Raw genomic sequence first — 22135 nt, forward strand, 5'->3', positions numbered from 1 at the left:
TTTTTAAACTACATACCCCAAAGATGATTGTGGCCAAGTTTGGATTAATTTAGCCCAGTAGTTTCAGAGGAGAAGATTTTTGTAAAAGATTACTAAGATTTACGAAAAATGGTTAAAAATTGACTATAAAGGGCAATAACTCCTTAAGGGGTCAACTGACCATTTCGGTCATGTTGACTTATTTGTAAATCTTACTTTGCTGAACATTATTGCTGTTTACAGTTTATCTCTATCTATAATAATATTCAAGATAATAACCAAAGCAGCAAAATTTCCATAAAATTACCAATTCAGGGGCAGCAACCCATCAACGGGTTGTCTGATTCATCTGAAAATTTTTGGGCAGATAGATCTTGACCTGATAAACAATTTTACCCCATGTCAGCTTTGCTCTAAATGCTTTGGTTTTTGAGTTATAAGCCCAAAACTGCATTTTACCCCTATGTTCTATTTTTAGCCATGGCGGCCATCTTGGTTGGTTGGCCGGGTCACACCACACATTTTTTAAACTAGATACCCCAATGATGATTGTGGCCAAGTTTGGATTAATTTGGCTTAGTAGTTTCAGAGGAGAAGATTTTTGTAAAAGATAACTAAGATTTACGAAAAATGGTTAAAAATGGACTAAAAAGGGCAATAACTCCTAAAGGGGTCAACTGACCGACATACTTATTTGTAAATCTTACTTTGCTGAACATTATTGCTGTTTACAGTTTATCTTTATATATAATAATATTCAAGATAATAACCAAAAACAGCAAAATTTCCTTAAAATTATCAATTCAGGGGCAGCAACCCATGGCCAACAATGGGTTGTTCGATTCATCTGAAAATTTCAGGGCAGATAGATCTTGACCTGATAAACAATTTTATCCCGTCAGATTTGCTCTAAATGCTTTGGTTTTTGAGTTATAAGCCAAAAAACCCATTTTACCCCTATGTTCTATTTTTAGCCATGGCTGCCATCTTGGTTGGTTGTCCGGGTCACGCCACACATTTTTTAAACTAGATACCTCAATGATGATTGTGGCCAAGTTTGGATTAATATGTCCTAGTAGTTTCAGAGGAGAAGATTTTTGTAAAAGATAACTAAGATTTACGAAAAATGGTTAAAAATGGACTAAAAAGGGCAATAACTCCTAAAGGGGTCAACTGACCATTTCAGTCACTTGACTTATTTGTAAATCTTACCTTGCTGAACATTATTGCTGTTTACAGTTTATCTCTATCTATAATAATATTCAAGATAATAACCAAAAACAGCAAAATTTCCTTAAAATTATCAATTCAGGGGCAGCAACCCAACAACTGGTTGTTCGATTCATCTGAAAATTTCAGGGCACATAGATCTTGACATGATAAACAATTTTATCCCATGTCAGATTTGCTCTAAATGCTTTGGTTTTTGAGTTATAAGCCAAAAAACCCATTTTACCCCTATGTTCTATTTTTAGCCATTGCGGCCATCTTGGTTGGTTGGCCGGGTCACACCACACATTTTTTAAACTAGATACCCCAATGATGATTGTGGCCAAGTTTGGATTAATTTGGCTTAGTAGTTTCAGAGGAGAAGATTTTTGTAAAAGATAACTAAGATTTACGAAAAATGGTTAAAAATGGACTAAAAAGGGCAATAACTCCTAAAGGGGTCAACTGACCGACATACTTATTTGTAAATCTTACTTTGCTGAACATTATTGCTGTTTACAGTTTATCTTTATATATAATAATATTCAAGATAATAACCAAAAACAGCAAAATTTCCTTAAAATTATCAATTCAGGGGCAGCAACCCATGGCCAACAATGGGTTGTTCGATTCATCTGAAAATTTCAGGGCAGATAGATCTTGACCTGATAAACAATTTTATCCCGTCAGATTTGCTCTAAATGCTTTGGTTTTTGAGTTATAAGCCAAAAAACCCATTTTACCCCTATGTTCTATTTTTAGCCATGGCTGCCATCTTGGTTGGTTGTCCGGGTCACGCCACACATTTTTTAAACTAGATACCTCAATGATGATTGTGGCCAAGTTTGGATTAATATGTCCTAGTAGTTTCAGAGGAGAAGATTTTTGTAAAAGATAACTAAGATTTACGAAAAATGGTTAAAAATGGACTAAAAAGGGCAATAACTCCTAAAGGGGTCAACTGACCATTTCAGTCACTTGACTTATTTGTAAATCTTACCTTGCTGAACATTATTGCTGTTTACAGTTTATCTCTATCTATAATAATATTCAAGATAATAACCAAAAACAGCAAAATTTCCTTAAAATTATCAATTCAGGGGCAGCAACCCAACAACTGGTTGTTCGATTCATCTGAAAATTTCAGGGCACATAGATCTTGACATGATAAACAATTTTATCCCATGTCAGATTTGCTCTAAATGCTTTGGTTTTTGAGTTATAAGCCAAAAAACCCATTTTACCCCTATGTTCTATTTTTAGCCATTGCGGCCATCTTGGTTGGTTGGCCGGGTCACACCACACATTTTTTAAACTAGATACCCCAATGATGATTGTGGCCAAGTTTGGATTAATTTGGCTTAGTAGTTTCAGAGGAGAAGATTTTTGTAAAAGATAACTAAGATTTACGAAAAATGGTTAAAAATGGACTAAAAAGGGCAATAACTCCTAAAGGGGTCAACTGACCGACATACTTATTTGTAAATCTTACTTTGCTGAACATTATTGCTGTTTACAGTTTATCTCTATCTATAATAATATTCAAGATAATAACCAAAAACAGCAAAATTTCCTTAAAATTATCAATTCAGAGGCAGCAACCCAACAACGGGTTGTCCAATTCATCTGAAAATTTCAGGGCAGATAGATCTTGACCTGATAAACAATTTTACCCTTTGTCAGATTTGCTCTAAATGCTTTGGTTTTTGAGTTATAAGCCAAAAACTGCATTTTACCCCTATGTTCTATTTTTAGCCATGGCGGCCATCTTGGTTGGTTGGCCGGGTCACGCCACACATTTTTTAAACTAGATACCCCAATGATGATTGTGGCCAAGTTCGGATTAATTTGGCCCAGTAGTTTCAGAGGAGAAGATTTTTGTAAAAGTTAACGATGACGGATGACGAAGGACGACGGACGCAAAGTGATGGGAAAATCTTGTGCTTCTTTTAAGTAGCAAAGTTTATGCATTTGATCATGTTGAATCACCATTTTCAATTTTTTGTGACAGTATTCTCAAGAAAGTGAGGACTGAAAAATCTTTTCAGTTTTAATTTTCCATTGATAAAGTTCCCAGTTACAACTCTCATTACAGGGATACATGTACTTATAAAATCAAATATGATTGATATAAGCTATGTGAAGTTTGTTTCCAGATCCCACATTTTGATATATCTGTAAAATTCATGAATAAATAGCTTTAAACTACAAAAAGCAATATTTAAAAAAAAAATGAAAAAAATAATGACCACTACAATAATTATGTTGGTACGCAAAATTATTTTTTAATTGATGACTACTTATCATACTTATAAAATGTGACATTTTTAGTGTTCAGATACATCTTTCATTTTAGTGGGTAATTACTCATCAATTGAGGTGCTCCTTAATTGGAGAAAGATTCTAAAAACATAACTTTACAGAAAGAATGAAAACTGCAGTTTTAACTCTCCCCAATCTCAATAGGTATAAACTACAATAAGCAACATTTAATTTTTTTAATTTTTTTTTTTACCGTTTCAATAATTATGTTGGTACACAAAAAAAATTTTATATAGAAGACTACTTATCATATACTAAATGTCACATTTTAAGTGTTCAGAAACATTTACTTTGATTTTAGTGTATAATTACTCATCAATGGAGGTGCTCCTGAATTGGAGGAAGATTCTAAAAACAGAACTTTACAGAAACAATGAAAACTGTCGTTTCTCTCCCCAATCTCATGTATCCCCATTGACATTGTTTAACGCGAAAGTTGACCTACAAATTATCTGATTATAGCCTCAGATTTAAGCATTACATGTTGGTGTGTGAATGATCGACACTACACATGCTACAGCAAACATCATTCAGTTTGTCATTAGGTTTATATTTAACAAATACGGATTTTAAATTAGTATACAAATACTGTGAATGATTTTTATAATGAATGAAGGATATCCCTGTGTGGCATTCCAACAATGACGTCACTAGGTTAGATATATTTAGAATATTTCGTAATACTGATTTTTCCGGACTGTAAAAGAAACGTATATAGTGTAAGGGAATTAAAGCTCAATATACGATAATTTCATGAGAAACAGAAGGGAAATGTGTAAAAAATGTATTTAAAGTCAATTTCAGTATGACATTTTGAGGGGGTTTCCAAACTGTCAAAACAAAATGATTGACATGAGCGAATGATACTCTGGCCAACCCCATTAGGGAATTGACGGCTTGAAGCCGTCTTTCCCTAAAAACTGGAAGCTACAAAGAATATAAACAATTCCAAAAAGACTGCAAACGCCAATTTAGAAAAGCAGAATGGAACTATATTAATGACATCATCAATGCAGGTATTGAAAAGATTAGTTCTAAACCATTCGGGAACTACTGTATATGAAAGCAACGAAACAAGATAATATAGAAGTAGCACCACTAAAGTCAAATGGAGGCCTCACAAACAACAGCAAAAATGAATAGCAAAGAAAAGGCAGAAATTCTAAACAACCAATTCAAATCAGTATTCACAAAATTAGATCCGAACTCACAAATACCACCGATAACAAAAAGATCAACTTCAAATATTTTGAAATTGGGCATAACATCAAAAGGAGTACACAAATTATTGAAAAATGTAAATCCATCCAAAGCAATGGGACCAGACAGAATACCAAACACTGTCCTTAAAACATGTGCAGAAGAAATCGCACCTAGTATATCTGCCATCTTTCAAAAATCAATTGACACAGGCACTCTCCCTGAAGATTGGCTAAGTGAAGACATAGCTCCAGTATTTAAGTAGGGGATGTCCACGCAGCTGAAAATTACAGACCAGTTTCACTGACCTGTGTATCATGTAAGCTTTTGGAATACATCATCTGTAAACACATGCATCCTTAAACAATGTTAAACACCTGGAAAAGCACAATATACTGACAAATTTAAATCACGGATTCAGATCAGGTTACTCTTGTACAACACAGCTCTCAGTCACAACAGAAGACCTACTAAAGAGTTTCGACAGTGGCATTCAACTCAATATGGCTATACTCGACTTTTCAATTTGATACTGTGCCGTGTGCCACATGACAAACTACTGGCTAAATTAAACAGCTTCAGATAGATGGAAATCTGAACAAACGGTTAGCAGCATTCCTGCAAAAAAGTTCAATGCGGGTTGTCGTAGAAAGTGAGCACTCAAAATATGCCCACGTAGACTCTGGCGTACCACAAGGCACAGTACAGGACCGCTGCTTTTCCTATGACACATCAACGACCTCCAGGAAAGCGTAAAATCTCAAATTCTTTTATTTGCAGATGACTGCCTACTCTATCGAGAGATTAACAACACAAAAGACCATCAAACTCTCCAAGAAGATCTAAAAGCTCTGGAAGTATGGGCACTAAATTGGGGAATGGAATTTAACGCAAAAAAATGCTATATTATAAATAAATGAGCTTCAAACAAAAATCAACACACTTCTACCGACTAGACAACCACATACTAGAACAGGTACAAACAAATCCTTACCTAGCTAGGTCTTAACATATCTGATGTCCTAAAATGAACCAGCCACATAGGGAAAACAACAAGCAAGGCAAGCTGAACACTAGGGTTCCTGAGAAGAAACCTGCGCCAGTGCCCCCAAGAGTGCAAAAAACTTGCCTTCTTAGCCATGGTAAGATTCGTACTAGAATACGGTGCTGTCATCTGGGACCCATTCCCCATTAGGGAAATAGAAAAAATAGAAAGCATACAGAAAAGAGGAGCACGTTTCATCTTGCACGATTATAAATCCAGAGACACCGGGTGCGTATCAAATATGCATTCTAAGCTAAAACTACCACCTCTCCAAGAACGAAGGAAACATCAGAGGCTGACTATGTTCTACAAAGTGGTTGAGGGATTGGTGCCGGCTATTGATCCAACTAATTACCTGCAAAAGACAAGAAATAAACGCCAAGTCAAGGCAAAAAACTTTAGTGACTACCAATACACAAACATCGTGGAAAGACAAGAAACCAGAAATAGCAGATCGTACAAATTAATAGACTGCAAAACAGACATTCGACAGAACTCTTTTTTTCCAAAAACAATAGTAGAGTGGAACCATCTGGACGAGGAAATTGCATGTCAAAAGACAGTTGAGGGTTTCATGGCTGCCCTCCAACGGTTGGACTAACCAACCCGCTCTCCTTCCAGTGCGCATATATCCACGATCTGCACTGTGTAACATACAGATACAGATATTTTGACTATAGTCATAGTATGAGTCAAAGCAACCAACACGTTAATAGCCTCACTGGACACAATAACGAACGATTTGTGAACTGTGATTAAATTTTTTTTATGTAGACTTCTTTTCTTGAATTGTTTATACCATAAAATTTAAGATGTATGAAGGCTTGCCATTTTGCATCATTTCCCACATTAATTTTTATTCACGTTAGGTTACTTTAGTAAGATTTGCTTGACCCTGTTTTACGTGTCAAGAGAGCCACATATGGACGCAATTCTGAACAGCACTATATTGATATATCTTGCAGAAGAAATCAATGACAACAGTCTAGATTGATAAAGCATACATTAATCTTTATCTCAAACACATTTTCATAGGAAAATAAGATGCACAGGTTTGTTTTTTACTTCAATTACATCAGCAGTGGTTGCAGACGAAATGTCGGTCATCATGGTCAAGTGTAAGGCCACACCAATTTAATTTCTTGTTCTACGGATTTTTGGACTCTAAAATTTGGAGTGGCGAACGTTTTGAAAATTTTAATAAAAAACTATTTAATTTGCAAATTTTTGAGGCGAAGCGTGAAAAGTAAAGGCGAGCGATTATAATTTTTTTTTTATAAACATAAAATAGTACATTGTAGTAGGTTTTGACAATATTAAAACTAGATTTATCACTTGTACTTTGAAATTTCTTTAATTTCTGAAGTATTTTTTCCCTGTTCACCAAGAAATAATTAAATCTGGTCTATGTATGTGTGACTGACAATGAGACAATTCTCCATCCAAGTCATAATCAATTTGAGGGCAACCCCTTAATGTTATAAATATCCCTTTTACATGTTTTATGAGGGATCAATATAAGTTATAATATATTTGTTTGTACAAAAGGGTTCATATTTTCTCAAAGAACTATATATCTATCTGGTATTAAATGGTCAAAACATGTCCAAGAATTTTGTAATATTCCTGGACTTTAACCATGTTAAATTTAATAACACATTTACTTTAACAGTTTAATATCATTCAAAATAAGTGAGCCCCTCTTTTAGAAAAAGTTGTTTAAAATATGATGCAACTCTCCTCTTTCTAAAAAAGTTTTCAAAGGTTTTGTATAGAAGAACTATACAAATCCTTGGTATTTCTATTTCTTTTCTACATCATTAAAATGACCCCTTGTCTGAGGGAGGGTTGTTCTCAACCTGATAAAAACAAACACAGGTCAAAGTACGGCCTTTTACACAGGGCTTTGATACAGAAGAAACAGCAAGCTATAAAGGACCCCAAAATATAATCGTACACAATTCTAACAGGAAAACCAACGATCTAATTTATATATCCAGACGGGAAAATACCAATGAACAACATCAACAAACGATAACTGCTGAACGACAGGCCCCTGTCCCCTGAATCAATAAGGACAGGTGCATAAACATGCAGCGGTTATGGATAGTTTTGTTTCGCCAGCATACAATATAATTGCTGTTGAAGGCAAATCCTTCAGAAGTTCTTTGTACTTTATTCTAACAAGGAACATTTTTTGATAGGGAATATAAGTAAGGGGGAAAGAAACCAATTTTTTGTTCTTTACAGGTATTTCCGCTGTTATAAATTTATATCGAAGCACTCCCACTTTGGATAATTAGGTTTCATGCTGAAACAAATATTCTCACAGATATTTACACAGTGAGTTGGGGTGCTTTTATGTTTAAAATCGTTATATACAGGTTAGACTGTGATTTTAAAAACAAATGTTGATATCTTTTTATAATATTTACAAAAAAAAAACGGTGCGGGATATGACATGATTACATTTGCGGATGCGGGAAGCGAGAATATAAAAAAAATAAATAAAAAATTCTGTTTTGAAAATCAAAGCGCTGTAAGCGCTGAAGGCAGTTAACCAAAAACCAAGGCAACCGTAATTATGAAAACTGTGGCAATGTTGCCTCAACATTAAACATTCATATATAGCATGTATAGTACATTCATGTTTATCTAATGATTAATTTATTAAGGCAAATAATTTATATGTTATCAAGGTTTCAAAAGCAATGCATATATCAATGTATATTTTTTATGGTGAGTCTGCAGTGGTACAAGTTCCCAATGATTGCAGTTGTTCTACTTGGTAGTTAACCTTGGTTTTATTTGACTGCTAGAAGTTCAAATTGACGTAGTATGAACATGTAATAGTATGAATGGACTGGTTTCCCTGGAAAGAAAACTGAGTTTGTGTTCTATAGTACAAAAGTTATGAGACACGAATCAGACAAATGTTCACTACAACAGGGATCAAAGATGAGGTCTGACTGACTTGCCCATAGTAAATGATTTGTTATTTTGTCCCATACATATGCATACATGTATATATAATTTAGGGTTGGGGATCTCAACGGTTTTCAAGTTCTCAAACAGGTAGGGGTAGGCAAAGGATTTAGGGGGCAGGGGGCCCGGCCCCCCTTTTTGGGAAAAAATTTGGTTGCTTATAAAGGGAATCACTGGAGCGGGCCCCTCTTAGGTCAGTCAGTGGGCCCCACTTATGAAAATTTCTGGATCCGCCACTGGGGGTAGGGTGACCCTAGGGACTTCCCCTACAATGTACATTTCATTTTATTTGTTATATTGTCCCATACATGAATATATATGGTTTAGGGGTGGGGATCTCATTGGTTTCCAAGTTCTCAAACAGGAAGGGTAGGGTGACCCAAGGGACTCCCCCTATATTTCATTTAATTAGTTATATTGATCCATACATGAATATATATTGTTTTGGTGTGGGGATCTCGACCGTTTCCAAGTTCTCAAACAGGAGGGTTGGGATGGCCACAGGGACTTCCCTTATATTTCAGTTGATTTGTTATATTGTCCCATACATGGGTATATATGATTTAGGGGTAAGGATCTTGACCATTTCCAAGTTCTCAAACAGGAGGGTGAACAGTGACCTCAGGGACTCCCCCTATCTTTCATCTGATTTGTTATATTGTCCCATACATGAATATATATGGTTTAGGGATGTGGATCTCGACCGTTTCCAAGTTCTCAAACAGGAAGGGGTGGGGTAACTCCAAGGACTCCCCCTATATTTCATTTTTTATTTATTATATTGTCCTATACTTGAATTCATGCAGGGGCGGATTCAGATGGGGGAGGGTTGCGGGCTTGTTGTCCCCTTAAATTTGCAAAGCATGGGTTGTTCTCAGCTTAATAAACATGATAAAGAAAATTCCGATAATTTTACCTCAAATTTTTTTTAGCCTTGATCTGCTCGGCGAAAATTTAAGTTTGCGCCTCTCCTAACCTAAAATCCTGGATCTGCCCCTCATATGGTTTAGGGGTGGGGAGCTCGACCGTTTCCAAGTTATCAAACAGGAGGGGTAGAGTGGCCCAAAGAATGCCACCTATATATCATATGATTTACTTACATTAAGGTATAAATAATATAGTTGCATTATTTGTGAAAATAAAGAATGAAACTTTCAGCTACTTTAATTGACCCTTCAAAATTGAGAAAAAACAAATAACCCCTCGAAATTGCAATAATATGTTTACACTTTAAAAGCATCTCACATGCATTATCATCATTTATCATTTATAAAGAAAATTTAGACTGTGACCATGAACATGTACATATTGTTAGATATACTGTTCCCAGCTGTCACGTTGTATTGGATTTTTAAATTAAAATTTATCAAAAAGTAATTTTTAGTTTCTGAATAAAATATTTTTCTGCTTTTTCTTTCTTTTACATATATCTTTTGGTTTACAATACTAGTGTTTATATTCATTTACCATGCATAGATGTATTTTTTCACCTGCTTGGATTTATTTTGTAAATGATCGTCAAACCCGGAATTACCCTTATCTGCTTCCGGAATCGGATCCGATTTTGTAAAATTTTGTTTTCACGGCCACCATTGTTATGTGTTTACAATGTTGTTTTTGTCAATCAGATACGATTTTACTCAAATTTATTCAATATTTGTCGGCAATTTTCTGCATAAAGCTAGCGGTTGAACAAAATGAACATCGCCGTCATGAATAATAATGATAAAAATAAGTTTTTAGCTAGTTTAATCATGTTAATTGGAGACTTTGGTGAACATGGTGAAAAGGTTTGCAAAGTAATTTCTTATTTTCTTTCAAATGTAAGGCGACTACGTCGGGCGTAGTTAGAAACCAACTATCCTAGTGGCAGGAGGATTTTGAAAATAGATAACTCAGCCTTGATAATCACGAAAATAAATGGTTTGTTCTGTGGTAGTTTGAAAATAAATTACCTGACTTGCAATGTATAGAAAATAAATAACTCAGCAGGTCTAATCGAAAGTATGAGATGGCACCAGATTCTTCATAAATTCATCTTTTTTCCCCAAAAAAATCGTGAAACACTTCCCAAATTTTTTAATAACAAAAGTATAAATATTATTTAAAATATACTTGAAATGTCTGAAAATTGGTTTCATTTAACTTGAGGTATATTGTCTCAGGAAACCTTACCTCACCTTTATTTTAACAGGGCCATAACTACATGTAGGAAATTTCTAAACCAACCTCTTGTCTCCATATCAAATTGTGTTCACGGCCTTGCAAGAAGAAAGTTCTGTTTTCCCTCAGACTTATAGCCCTGATTTTTCGGGATCAATGTTTCTTATTTATTTGTCTTTTGTTCATTGATTGCCCTTCTGTTTTCTGTTAGCAAATGGTTAGTGTAACATTCCTTTTGTAATCTAGTAATTTTGTTATGAACTTGATCACGAGTTTAAAAAAAAAAAACAGCAGCCACAGGCTTACCTATGTGAATTCCATTTTTGCTTTATCATGCACATTGGTCTTTTGATGTTGTCCCTAGAAACTTCAGTCTTGCACTGAATTTATACATTTTGCTTTGGGACCAAAATAGTGTCAAAAAATTATTAAAACAAAACTTCATTTCCAGATTATGAAAGGGTCTTCGGAACACCCAGAAAGCATGATTTTGCATCATTTGTTCTTAGCTTCTTGGGATTTCAGTGGCTCCAAAACCCTTCAAAAAAAAATTTTGTAGTATGTTTGCCAATACGTATACATTTCAAAGTGCCTAGTTATGACTAAACTTTAATACTATGTATGTATGCAATACATGTATATGCAGTTGGGAATTTAAAAGATTCATTTCTGCAGAGGGGGATGGGTATTCTAATTAAATAGTACATAATGACTTGACTATACTACATGTATATGCATTATTTATAAAAACAAATCATTTAAAAAATTGTATGTTTTCGAATATCAAAAATATAGTTGTGAAAATGAATAATCAGTCCCTTGCTTTAATGAAAATGAAAAATCTTGCTTCAATAGTGCAGAAAATGAATAATCTGTCCTTTTAGTTTACAAAAATAAAAAACCGATCAAAAACAAATCCTCCTGACCCCCCCCCCCCCCCCCCCCCACCCCCCCCACCCCCCACCCCCCGCCCCCCCCCCCCAGAATATCAAATGGTCGTCCCCTAAAGGAAAGATTTCTTCTTTTTTTTCTTTTTTTTTGTAAGTTCCTCCTTTAAAAGAGCACTAAATTCAAGTTCATCCATTTCGGTGGTGTACTTAGCATTCATCTATGATTTTTTTTTTTATATAGGTCAACATTTCTTTCAGAGTTCTCTGGACTTTTCAATAAAATTAACATATTTTCTTTTGACCATAAATAGGGTCACCAGTCTAAAAAATGTTAATTGTGGGGTTATTTGGGCAAGATAAAAGGCATCAGGTATATGAACAGAATCAGCAGATATTTTTCTTTCCATATATTAACAAAAGAAGACAATATGCACTTACCTTTATGTTTTTTTTTTTTATATAACATGCAGGCCAGATTGCCATCTGATAATATCTTCAGAATGATTTTGTCATCGTCATCAACATTCACCAAGTGCACATAAATTGTATTATCATGAAAACAAGGGAATTTTAATAGAAATTTATGTGGGATATGATGCAAAATGGAAAGCCTTCATACATCTTAAATTCTATGGTATAAAAAATTCAAGAAAAGTAGTCTACAGAAAAAAAATATTAATCACATTTTAAAAATCGTTCGTAATTGTGTCCGGTGAGGCTAGAACTAATAGTGAGGACCAATATATTTTCTTAAAGGACCAACAGGGGAAAAAAGATTTCGCAAACTCTGAGATAAATATGATCTCAGAGGGCAAAAATTGTGTCCAGTGGTAAAAAAAAAAGTTTGCCAATTTTGCGTCCTGTGGGGCTACGGTTTTTTGCCTAGATAACTTAAATCTATGAGTGTAAATTGCATTACGCAATAAATCCCTTTTACCTTTCCAGCTTTCTTTGCAAGCTCTAAAGGCTCTTCGTCAGCAGAATATGACAATATTTCTGGTGTTGATGGGGAGGACCTGTCGCTCTCCTCCATCTTGAATATATCGAACGGAACTTGTATGAATATATGTGATCTTTATCTTCCTTCTTTATTAGGAGCACCACCATAGGTTATGATGTAAAACTCGGCTGCACCCACATGTACTTGTTTCTATCCATAGCACGGTGGGTATGGTTGTCCTGCGAGAGAACGTACTGTGCTGGTGATTTGGTCCTGACGGGTGCTGGTGGGTCCTGATTCTGTGCTGGTGGGTTTGTTTGCATTGTATCAGAACGGCAATAAAATGACTGTTTTGTTGCTTAATTTTTCTCTGATGTGTCATAAGTACCATGCAAAGTATATTACAACAATATTATATTGCAAAAGTCGTGCAAGTTCGTTTAAATAAACGGAATTGTCCTGACGCTGTGCTGGTGATAAGAAAAACGGTCCTGGTTCTGTGCTCCTATGTCCTGGTTCTGTGCTTTTATATTTTAGTTAAACGTGGCATATATTCAAGATCATTGATGCTGTACTGTTATTGACTTATAAGCTGATGTCTGCTTTCTTGAAATTGACATTTTTGTGAATCTGTTTACTGTTATAATGAGAGAAAAAATACCCCCATTTTTTAATTTTTTTTTAAACTAACTGTAATCTTATTTATTGGCCTGTTAATGGAACCCTTCTTGCCCCCTTTTAAGATAAGAAAATATGTTTACGATTTTCGGGATTACGATCCTTTTGCAAGATCACCAAAATATGTTGTAATTTATACCATACTTATATAAAGTAGATGATGTGGTATGTTTGTTGTCAATGGACAAATTTCCATAAGAAACCAAAGGAAGTATGTGTTAACAACCATACGCCATCGTACGACCTTCAACAATAACCCATAAAATAAAAATGTAAAAGGTTTTGCATAAAAATAGAGAGCAAAAATATAGAACAAAGGACTTTCTGAGCGTTTGAATCATGTCTTTAGCAGCTTAAAACACATTTGTTTGTGAACAATTGAGTGCTGACTATAAGAATTACAATAGTATTGCGGGTTTGTTTGTTTGGTGTTTTTGTTTGGGGGTGGGGGGGGATGGGGATAAGTTAGAGCGAGGTTACAGTGAAAGCTTGGAATAGTTTCCCGTAAGATTTAAAAGTTGTATTGTAAAAGAAAAATGTATCGTATAGCTATTAAGAATCACTTGCTGTAAGATTTTTCCAACAATTTTTTTTTTGTCTAAACGGTTATCAGGTATTATTTTTTTTCGAAAGTTCGATAGAACACTAAAAAAATCACTATTTTATGAAAGGGCAGGCTAGAATATGTCAGAGAATGAAGACGAGATAACCTAGAGAACACTAATAAAATTAAGATTTCTTAGCTTTTTTCATTTCAAAATAAATATATTTGATAAAGAATTACGGGGGAGGAAGTGAACAATGTGTCCTTCTTTTCTATATATAAATATTTTTCATGAATAAAAATAAAATGTGCCTTGATTATAATTGAAAATGAGTAAATGGAAAAAAATACCCAACTAAAATACACTTTTATTTTAATATTGGTAATATCACTAAGCTTTTAAGTTTTGTGTGTCAAACACACCATCTCTGTAGTAATGACTCCTTACTAAGATATTTCACTCCATTCATTTTTTTTTCTGCATTTTTTTATATTGTGAATTCATAGAATTATTATATTAAAATGTAGCCTTAATTTATATTTAATAAAAACTGAATCTAAAGCCAGATATATCAAACATTTTTGTTTCCATCTATCCGTTTTCAGGACTTTAACAATCAACAATAACACGCCTGGAAAGTAAAATGCGTACTCGGCTGTCTGTAATCGGCCATTTTTAGACACCCCAGGCTCCTAAAAAACAAGCCGGGGTGGGGTTCAAAGATGCAAATTAAGTACTTATATCCATATTTTATCTTTTCGTGTACGGTTTATGACCCCTCCTGTGGCCTGTCAATTCCGAAATGTGCAAACTGCAATAGTATCAAAACAGCACAGACAATGAATAATAGAGATTTATTTTGTACATATATCAAGGGGAAACGTCTTGCAAAGCATTATTATTTATAGTTCATTATTGAATTTAGTAGAAAAAGAGAATTTAGTGAAAATAATCACTATTTTTGTAGAAAATTCACAGACCTTTGTACAGAGATTTTTGTTATGTTTAGCATGGGATAAACACAATGGTTCATTACCGAGTAAAAAAAATCAAAATGTCTATCTACCTTGCACATTTCAGAAAATTCAACCACACCAGAGCAGATAACGAAACTGGTTCCAGCAACATTTATAAGCAATTTAAGATTGTGACCCTCACAGTTTCCATTCACCACAAATATTCTCGTTACAACGAATCATTTTAAATACAAAAATACGTGTTGCATGCAGCCTTTTGTTTATCTATTAATATATGTATACGGATAAAGTTATGAAAGGCAGCAGGGTCATCAGGGTGAGGAGTCCATGTCATCTGATATAAATGCTAAGCATAGATCTAGAAAGCGACATATAATCATGACATTAAAAAAAGTCTCTTCTTTTCGACTTTTTTCAAACAAATTGACACATAAAATGAATTATATAGTATTGTGGAATTTTTAACTTATTTTAGATACTATATATTGTTATCTGATATTGGACGAAAGATGTTGCCCTTTTATGTTATTATGTAATACAAGTTCAGATCATTTGAAAACACATATTAAACAGCCAAATGGATGCACAAGAGCTAAAATAGGAGTCATAGATCCTGTTGGCAACAGCTATCTGACTAATTTTATTGATTTTGTAACATTTGTTTCAAATATGACCAACTTCTTATCCAAAATCACCAGCACCGTATCAGGACCCACCAGCACAATGACAGGACCCACCAGCACAGAATCAGGACATGCATAAATTGAGAAAATGCTAAATTTTAATAAATTGCAATGTTTTTTCACAAAATTGTTTTGTCGTGTGGATTGCAGTATAGAAAGCGGACTCTATGAGCATTTTTGTTTTATTTTTTCAGTTCGAGATTTTCAGAAAATGAGCATTTTTGTGTTACGCTTACTGAAACAGTTTAGAGGGTCATTTTTTTAAAGGTTCATATATGAACCCATAAGAAACGAAATTGAAAAATCTCAACTGTTTTCTTCCATTATTTATGAGTGAAAACGTCAAAAATCATCATTTTCGTCTTTGTTTACATTTTTTCATTGATCACCAGCACCCGTCAGGACCGAATCACCAGCACAGTACGTTCTCTCGCAGGACAACCATACCCACCGTGCATAGGAACGTCGACTATCCGTATAGTCGACCTTCCTATTGATAGAAACAAGTGCCTGTGAATTCACGAACCCGAGGATTGCCGATTGGGTGTAAAAGAGAACATTTAACCTGAGATTACTATATTAACACACGAGCATGGCCAACTATTGTCCTCAGTGTAAGCCAGTACGAGTTATCACGCATGATTTTGATTTCTTATCCGTCTGATCAGTCTTTTCTGTGTGTGATATCTTATCAAGACAACATGCTGAGTTTGTAAAGACAATGTTGACACTCGTAAATAATTTGATAACCCTAAGTAAACAATATTATAAATATATGACACTGTAGCATGCTAGGTTCCGCGGCATGAATACGAGTTGTATAAACCATGGAAGTAAGGGTCAATATAATACTTCCATGCATGTATAAACTGACTTTATTTCCGAAAGACATACAATAATGAATTCGATTTTACCGAATATCAAACCATGCATACAAAATAAAAAGTCGAAAAAGGACAAATATGAGATCATGATTACCAAACATATATATAGTAAATTTAAACTTGACCCCTGCTGTTGTTTCAATCTTATCTACACAGACAGTTTGTGTCGAAGTATCAATCAGCGGGTGGCCAGTTAATAGTAAATTTATCGATATCGATTGCGATCAAATTTAGCGCATGCGCACTGCGGGTGCTGATAATAGTTGCACCGGGTGATACGGCATATATATGTGTCGTGAATCTGATACGGATTTTGCCATGTTTTATACGATTTATCATATATTTCAACAGGAGAAACTTGAAACTTGAAACTTTTGAAACTTTTTATTTCTCAAGACCCCATCAGGGGTATGTGAATATAAACAATAATAACAAACAATAACATATATACAAAATAATGAGATCATAGAATGACATGGTTACATATTCAATGGTATACATAAAGTACATGATTTAAGGAATTTGCAGTGGAAGGCAAATCTAATTTATAACAGACAGAACAATTTTACAAAATTTGGCAAGTTTGACAATTAAATTGTAGTCATCAGAACAAAAAAGTTCACAATATTTTATAGCATTTGGCTTTTTATACAAATTACAGGGCAAAAGCCTTTTTCTTTCATTTGAAAAAAAAGTACATTTAAATAGATAATGAAATTCATCACCAATTTCACATAAATTGCATAAATCACAAATGCGATCATCACGTTCAACACCCCAAAAACGACCTTGTTCTATTGGCAATTTATGGTTCATACATCTAAAATTACAATATGCCTTTCGAAGATCATATGGTAGATCAACAATATATCTTTCAAAATTATGAATGGTTTTGAAAATTCTATAATTTAAACATTTAGCTGAATCATAAACAGTAGTAACCCATGTTTGTTTGAACTGATCACAGAGACATTGTTTGACTAGATTTGATATGACTACATTTTTTGGTACACTCTGTGACAGCCAGTACTCTGAGAGACCACAATTATTAAGGGTTTTTTCAATACAAACAATCCATTTAGAATGGAAAAAATTCTTGATATGCATGTTATATAATAACTTGTACAAAGTAGCAGCAATTTTATCTTGCTTATTACAAATAATTCTTTTCCAGAATGCAACCATTCTACTTTTGATAAAAATATCAATAGGAAATCTTCCTAGTTCACCATACATGATACAATTTGGTGTACATTTCTTCAGACGTAGTATATATTTATAAAATTGCAGACAAAATGGTTCTAGTATACTGTTATTAGTAGAACCCCAAATCTCACAACCATACATTAATATAGGTAAAACCATTACATCAAACATCTCAAGCTGTATATCAATAGGTAAATTTAGTTTTCTACTTTTTTTCATTATACTAAACATAGCCTTTCTAGCTTGACAAACTAATCTTTCTTTATTTTTACAAAATGAACCATTTGAAGCAAAAATTATTCCAAGATATGTAAAATCATCAACAATATCTATATTTTGACCATCATAAGTGAAAGCAAGGTTATTATTCAGTTCAAAAGTACGTTTTCTAAAAATTACTATCTTAGTCTTAGCAACATTTACTTCTAATTTCCAACATTTGCAATACAAATACATGGCATTCAAGGCAGCTTGCAATTCAGATTCAGACTCTGCTAGAATTACAGTGTCTTCAGCATAAAGTAATAGATACAATCTAAAGTATACAGCAATTTCATCATTATCAAGAAAAATATGAGCAGCATTGTAAACATTTGACAAACCTTCATAAGAATGTGACAAAAATTTAACTAGATCATTTAAAAACAATGAAAATAGTACAGGAGACAAATTTTCTCCTTGGCGTACGCCAACATTGCTAAAAAAGAAACTTGAGGTGTTACAACCTAATCGTACACAAGATTTGGCATTTTTATACATACTGTGAATAACTTTAAACATTTTACCATCAATACATTGTTGTAGTAACTTGTGCCATAATGCACATCTATCCACCGAGTCAAAGGCTTTCCGGTAGTCAACAAAAGCACAAAATAAAGGTTTGTTACATCGCAAGTAAAGATCAATCAGACAGTTCATATTAAAAATGTGATCAGTAGTACCATAATGCTCTCTAAAGCCTGCTTGCTCTTCGCAGAGAACATTAAAATTATCTAAATAACAATTAAGCCTATTATTCAGCACACATGTGAATAATTTACCAAAACAGCTAAGAACCGTAATGCCCCTGTAGTTATCAGGATTTGCAGGGTCTCCTTTACATTTATATATTGGTACAATAATACCTTCAGACCATGAGTCTGGTATACAACCAGATTCAAAAACAATATTAAACAAAGCAATAAAAACTGGTAACATTTTATCAGCAGAATGCTTCAAAAATTCATTAATAATCAAATCATTTCCACAGGCTTTATTATTTTTCAACCCTTTAATAGCCTGTCTCACCTCATTTTCTGAAATAGCTCTATTCACTTCAGTATTTAAACTAGTAATATTATCAACATCAATATTTTCAAATGTATCATCATTTTCATCTTGAGCAGAGTTCAATTTCTTAAAATGTTTATAAAAACAATCAAGAGACACTTTATTGACAATATTCTGTTTAGTCTGAGAGCTACATGCTCTGTTCAGTAAGTTCCAGTATGATTTACAATCATTTTGTCTAAGATTTTTTAACTTCTTAATGAAATTCTTATTATACAATCTATATTGATTACATAAAACCTTTTTGTACTCTTTACTACACACTGTTAAATTTGTCTTGCTTTCAGCAGTTTTAACTCTCCAGTTATAATTTTTTGCTCTATGATACAATTTGCGTTTTTCAGCACATTCTCTTTTGAACCATGGTTTCTTAACCTTTCTTTTTTTTAAAGAATTATCAACCTTTCTAATGACCTTTTTTCCAATAACAAATCACATTTTGAGGCAGCTTGTAAAATTAAAGAATTACATTCATCAACTATTGAATTAACAACAATATTATCTATCAGATCAGTATCTATTTCTTCAAGTTTAACAACAATTGAGTGAATAACAGCTTCATCAATACAATCATTAAATTCATGATATTTGTCATTTTCCCACTTACATTTAGTAACAACAGAGGAATCATCAATATCAACATTTATATTTTCAACAACAGGCATACATGTATCTTTACTTGACATTTCAATATAAATTGCATTATGCACATCACTTAGCATTGGATCATAAGGAAGAATTTCAAAATCTAAAATATTTGTAAACAATTCAGGAGACATAATACAATAGTCAACAACAGTCGATTCTTTACAAGTAAGTGCCCCAATATTTTTATCTTTGAACAATCTGCCATTTGCAATCAATAAATTTAAGTCTTTGCATAACAATAATAATCTATTTCCATTATTATCTACAGATTTATCCAGACTAGAACGTTTTTTACAAATACCTAATGCATCTAAGTCTACAAAGTCAAAATTCTGCTTAATCTCCTTGTCAAGTTGAGCTGATTCACTAACATAGTGATTCATTTCAACAAAGTCATCTTTCTTTCCGGTATGCGCGTTAAAGTCGCCAAGAAGGCAGACTTTACAGTTTTTGTCGACTGCATACTTTAAAAGTTCAGTTTCTATAACATCGAAAATGTCAATAGAGCTATAGTCACTTCTCTCAGGTGGTATATAACATGCACCAAATAAAACAGGTTCATATAAAATATTATTAACAATAAACCACAATGCATTTTCACTAGAACATTCAAGAACTTCAATATTTGAATATAAAAACTCTTTAACAAAGACCACTATGCCACCAGATTTATGCTTTGCACCTTTTCTATTTAAAGGTGGTAATTTAACAAAATTTGAGAACTCAACCTCGTCTAGGTTGTCAAGCTTTGACTCACAAAAACACAATATATCATAATCTGCACATTTTTCTTCCAAATCTGGGAATTTTAATTTCGAAATGATACCACACACATTTAGAGAATATATTTTGATTGATCTTGGATTAGCATCCTGATTTAAAACACTTTCATTGCTGGATTCATCACTTATTAATGTGACAGAACTATCTAAACTCGCATCCTCACGCACAAGCGAATTTCCATTTTTAGATAAATTTTCATTTTTGGATGAAACACTTAACAAACACGATTTGTTGAAACTTGAACTATATGACACATTTCGCCTTCCATACGATCCCTATAGGTTAGGTAAACCCAATTCTCCATAGTCGACGTCATCCTCACCAAGATTAAAGAGATCATCAGGGTTCTCCACTGTGAATTTTTTCCCATCTTTCATTATGCACTGAACTTTGCCATCCCTCGTAAAGGCTGCTTTTACGTTTTCTAATTTCTTAACATACTGCAGTAATTTCATTCTTAGCAAAGTCAGATCTTCATTTATGTATACCTTACTCAAACTAGCGTCATCTTTGAGTTTCTTTTTGTTTGTGAAAATTTTAAATTTCAGGTCCCTCGTAACGAATCTAACAAGCATTTGACGCGGCTTCTTTTTCGGGAGAGTATTATATTATATGAACTGTTTTCTGGTCCATAGCACTGGATTACCTTCAGTTCTACGTTTGTCTTGCTTCAAAAGCATAAAAAGAAAATACGGAACGGATAATCTGAATCTTGCGTATTACTTATCCAGGGGCGGATGCAGGAATTTTCGAAAGGGGGGGTGCTAACCCAGGGCAAAAGGGGGGGGGGGTGGTGCAGGGGGGGGGGGGTGCAAAACATGTCCCGATACAAATGCATTGATCGGCAAAAATAAAGGGGGGGTGCGCACCCCCGGAACCCCCCCCCTGGATCCGCCGTGACGTGACATACCAAAAAATGACGTCATTCAATAAATTACGTCACTCCCGAATAACGGTTCTATTCAGTGGACTTATTTGTCGGGATGTACAAGTACCCGGCCACGTCCACTTGTATTTTTGTCCATCTGTACTGATGAGTAAAGCCTTTTTCAACTGATTTTTTTATAGTTCGTTCTTATGTTGTACTGTTTTAAAAACTACTGTTCCAGGTTAGGGGAGGGTTGGGATCCCACTAAGTTAAACATGTTTGACTCCGCCACATTATGTGTGTGTGCCTGTCCCAAGTCAGGAGGCCTGTAATTCAGTCGGGATGTCGTTTGTTTATGTGTTACATATTTTTTTCGTTCATTTTTTTTTATATAAATAAGGTTTTCTCGTTTAATTTGTCATTTGTCATTTTGGGGCCTTTTATAGCTGACTATGCGGTATGGGCTTTGCTCATTGTTGAAGCAATAGTTGACCTATATATAGTTGTTAATTTCTGTGTCATTTTGGTCTCCTGTGGACGGTTGTCTCATTGGCAATCATACCACATCTTCTTTTTTAATTATTGTCCACTGAACAAAGAAAATAATAGTTCGTGAGGTGCATCTGTGTACTATGGACATGTTCTTGTTTTTCCTAAAATTTTATTTGCAACAGGAGAAAAACAAAAATTAACCGAAGAAAAATATGACAAATAAACAAATATATAATCAGACAATTATACGTCTTTAAAAACATGGTTTGTGAAAATCCAATTGTAAATGTCGTCAAATGTAGTTGTGTA

The 22135-nt window shown here is 34.0% G+C and overlaps 1 protein-coding gene across 1 annotated transcript in view; it reads right to left on the bottom strand.

Moving 5' to 3' along the window:
• Positions 1-12887, bottom strand: part of LOC139510154 (sorting nexin-4-like) — an 87671-nt gene extending 74784 nt beyond the window's left edge. Inside the window, exon 1 of the mRNA XM_071296501.1 lies at positions 12731-12887. Coding sequence (XP_071152602.1) covers positions 12731-12826 — 96 coding nt within the window. The 5' untranslated portion in view covers positions 12827-12887. The remainder of the gene's footprint in view (positions 1-12730) is intronic.
• Between the last annotated feature and the right edge of the window lie 9248 nt (positions 12888-22135).

Source organism: Mytilus edulis, chromosome 2 (assembly GCF_963676685.1).
Source record: "Mytilus edulis chromosome 2, xbMytEdul2.2, whole genome shotgun sequence".
Lineage (NCBI taxonomy): Eukaryota > Metazoa > Mollusca > Bivalvia > Mytilida > Mytilidae > Mytilus > Mytilus edulis.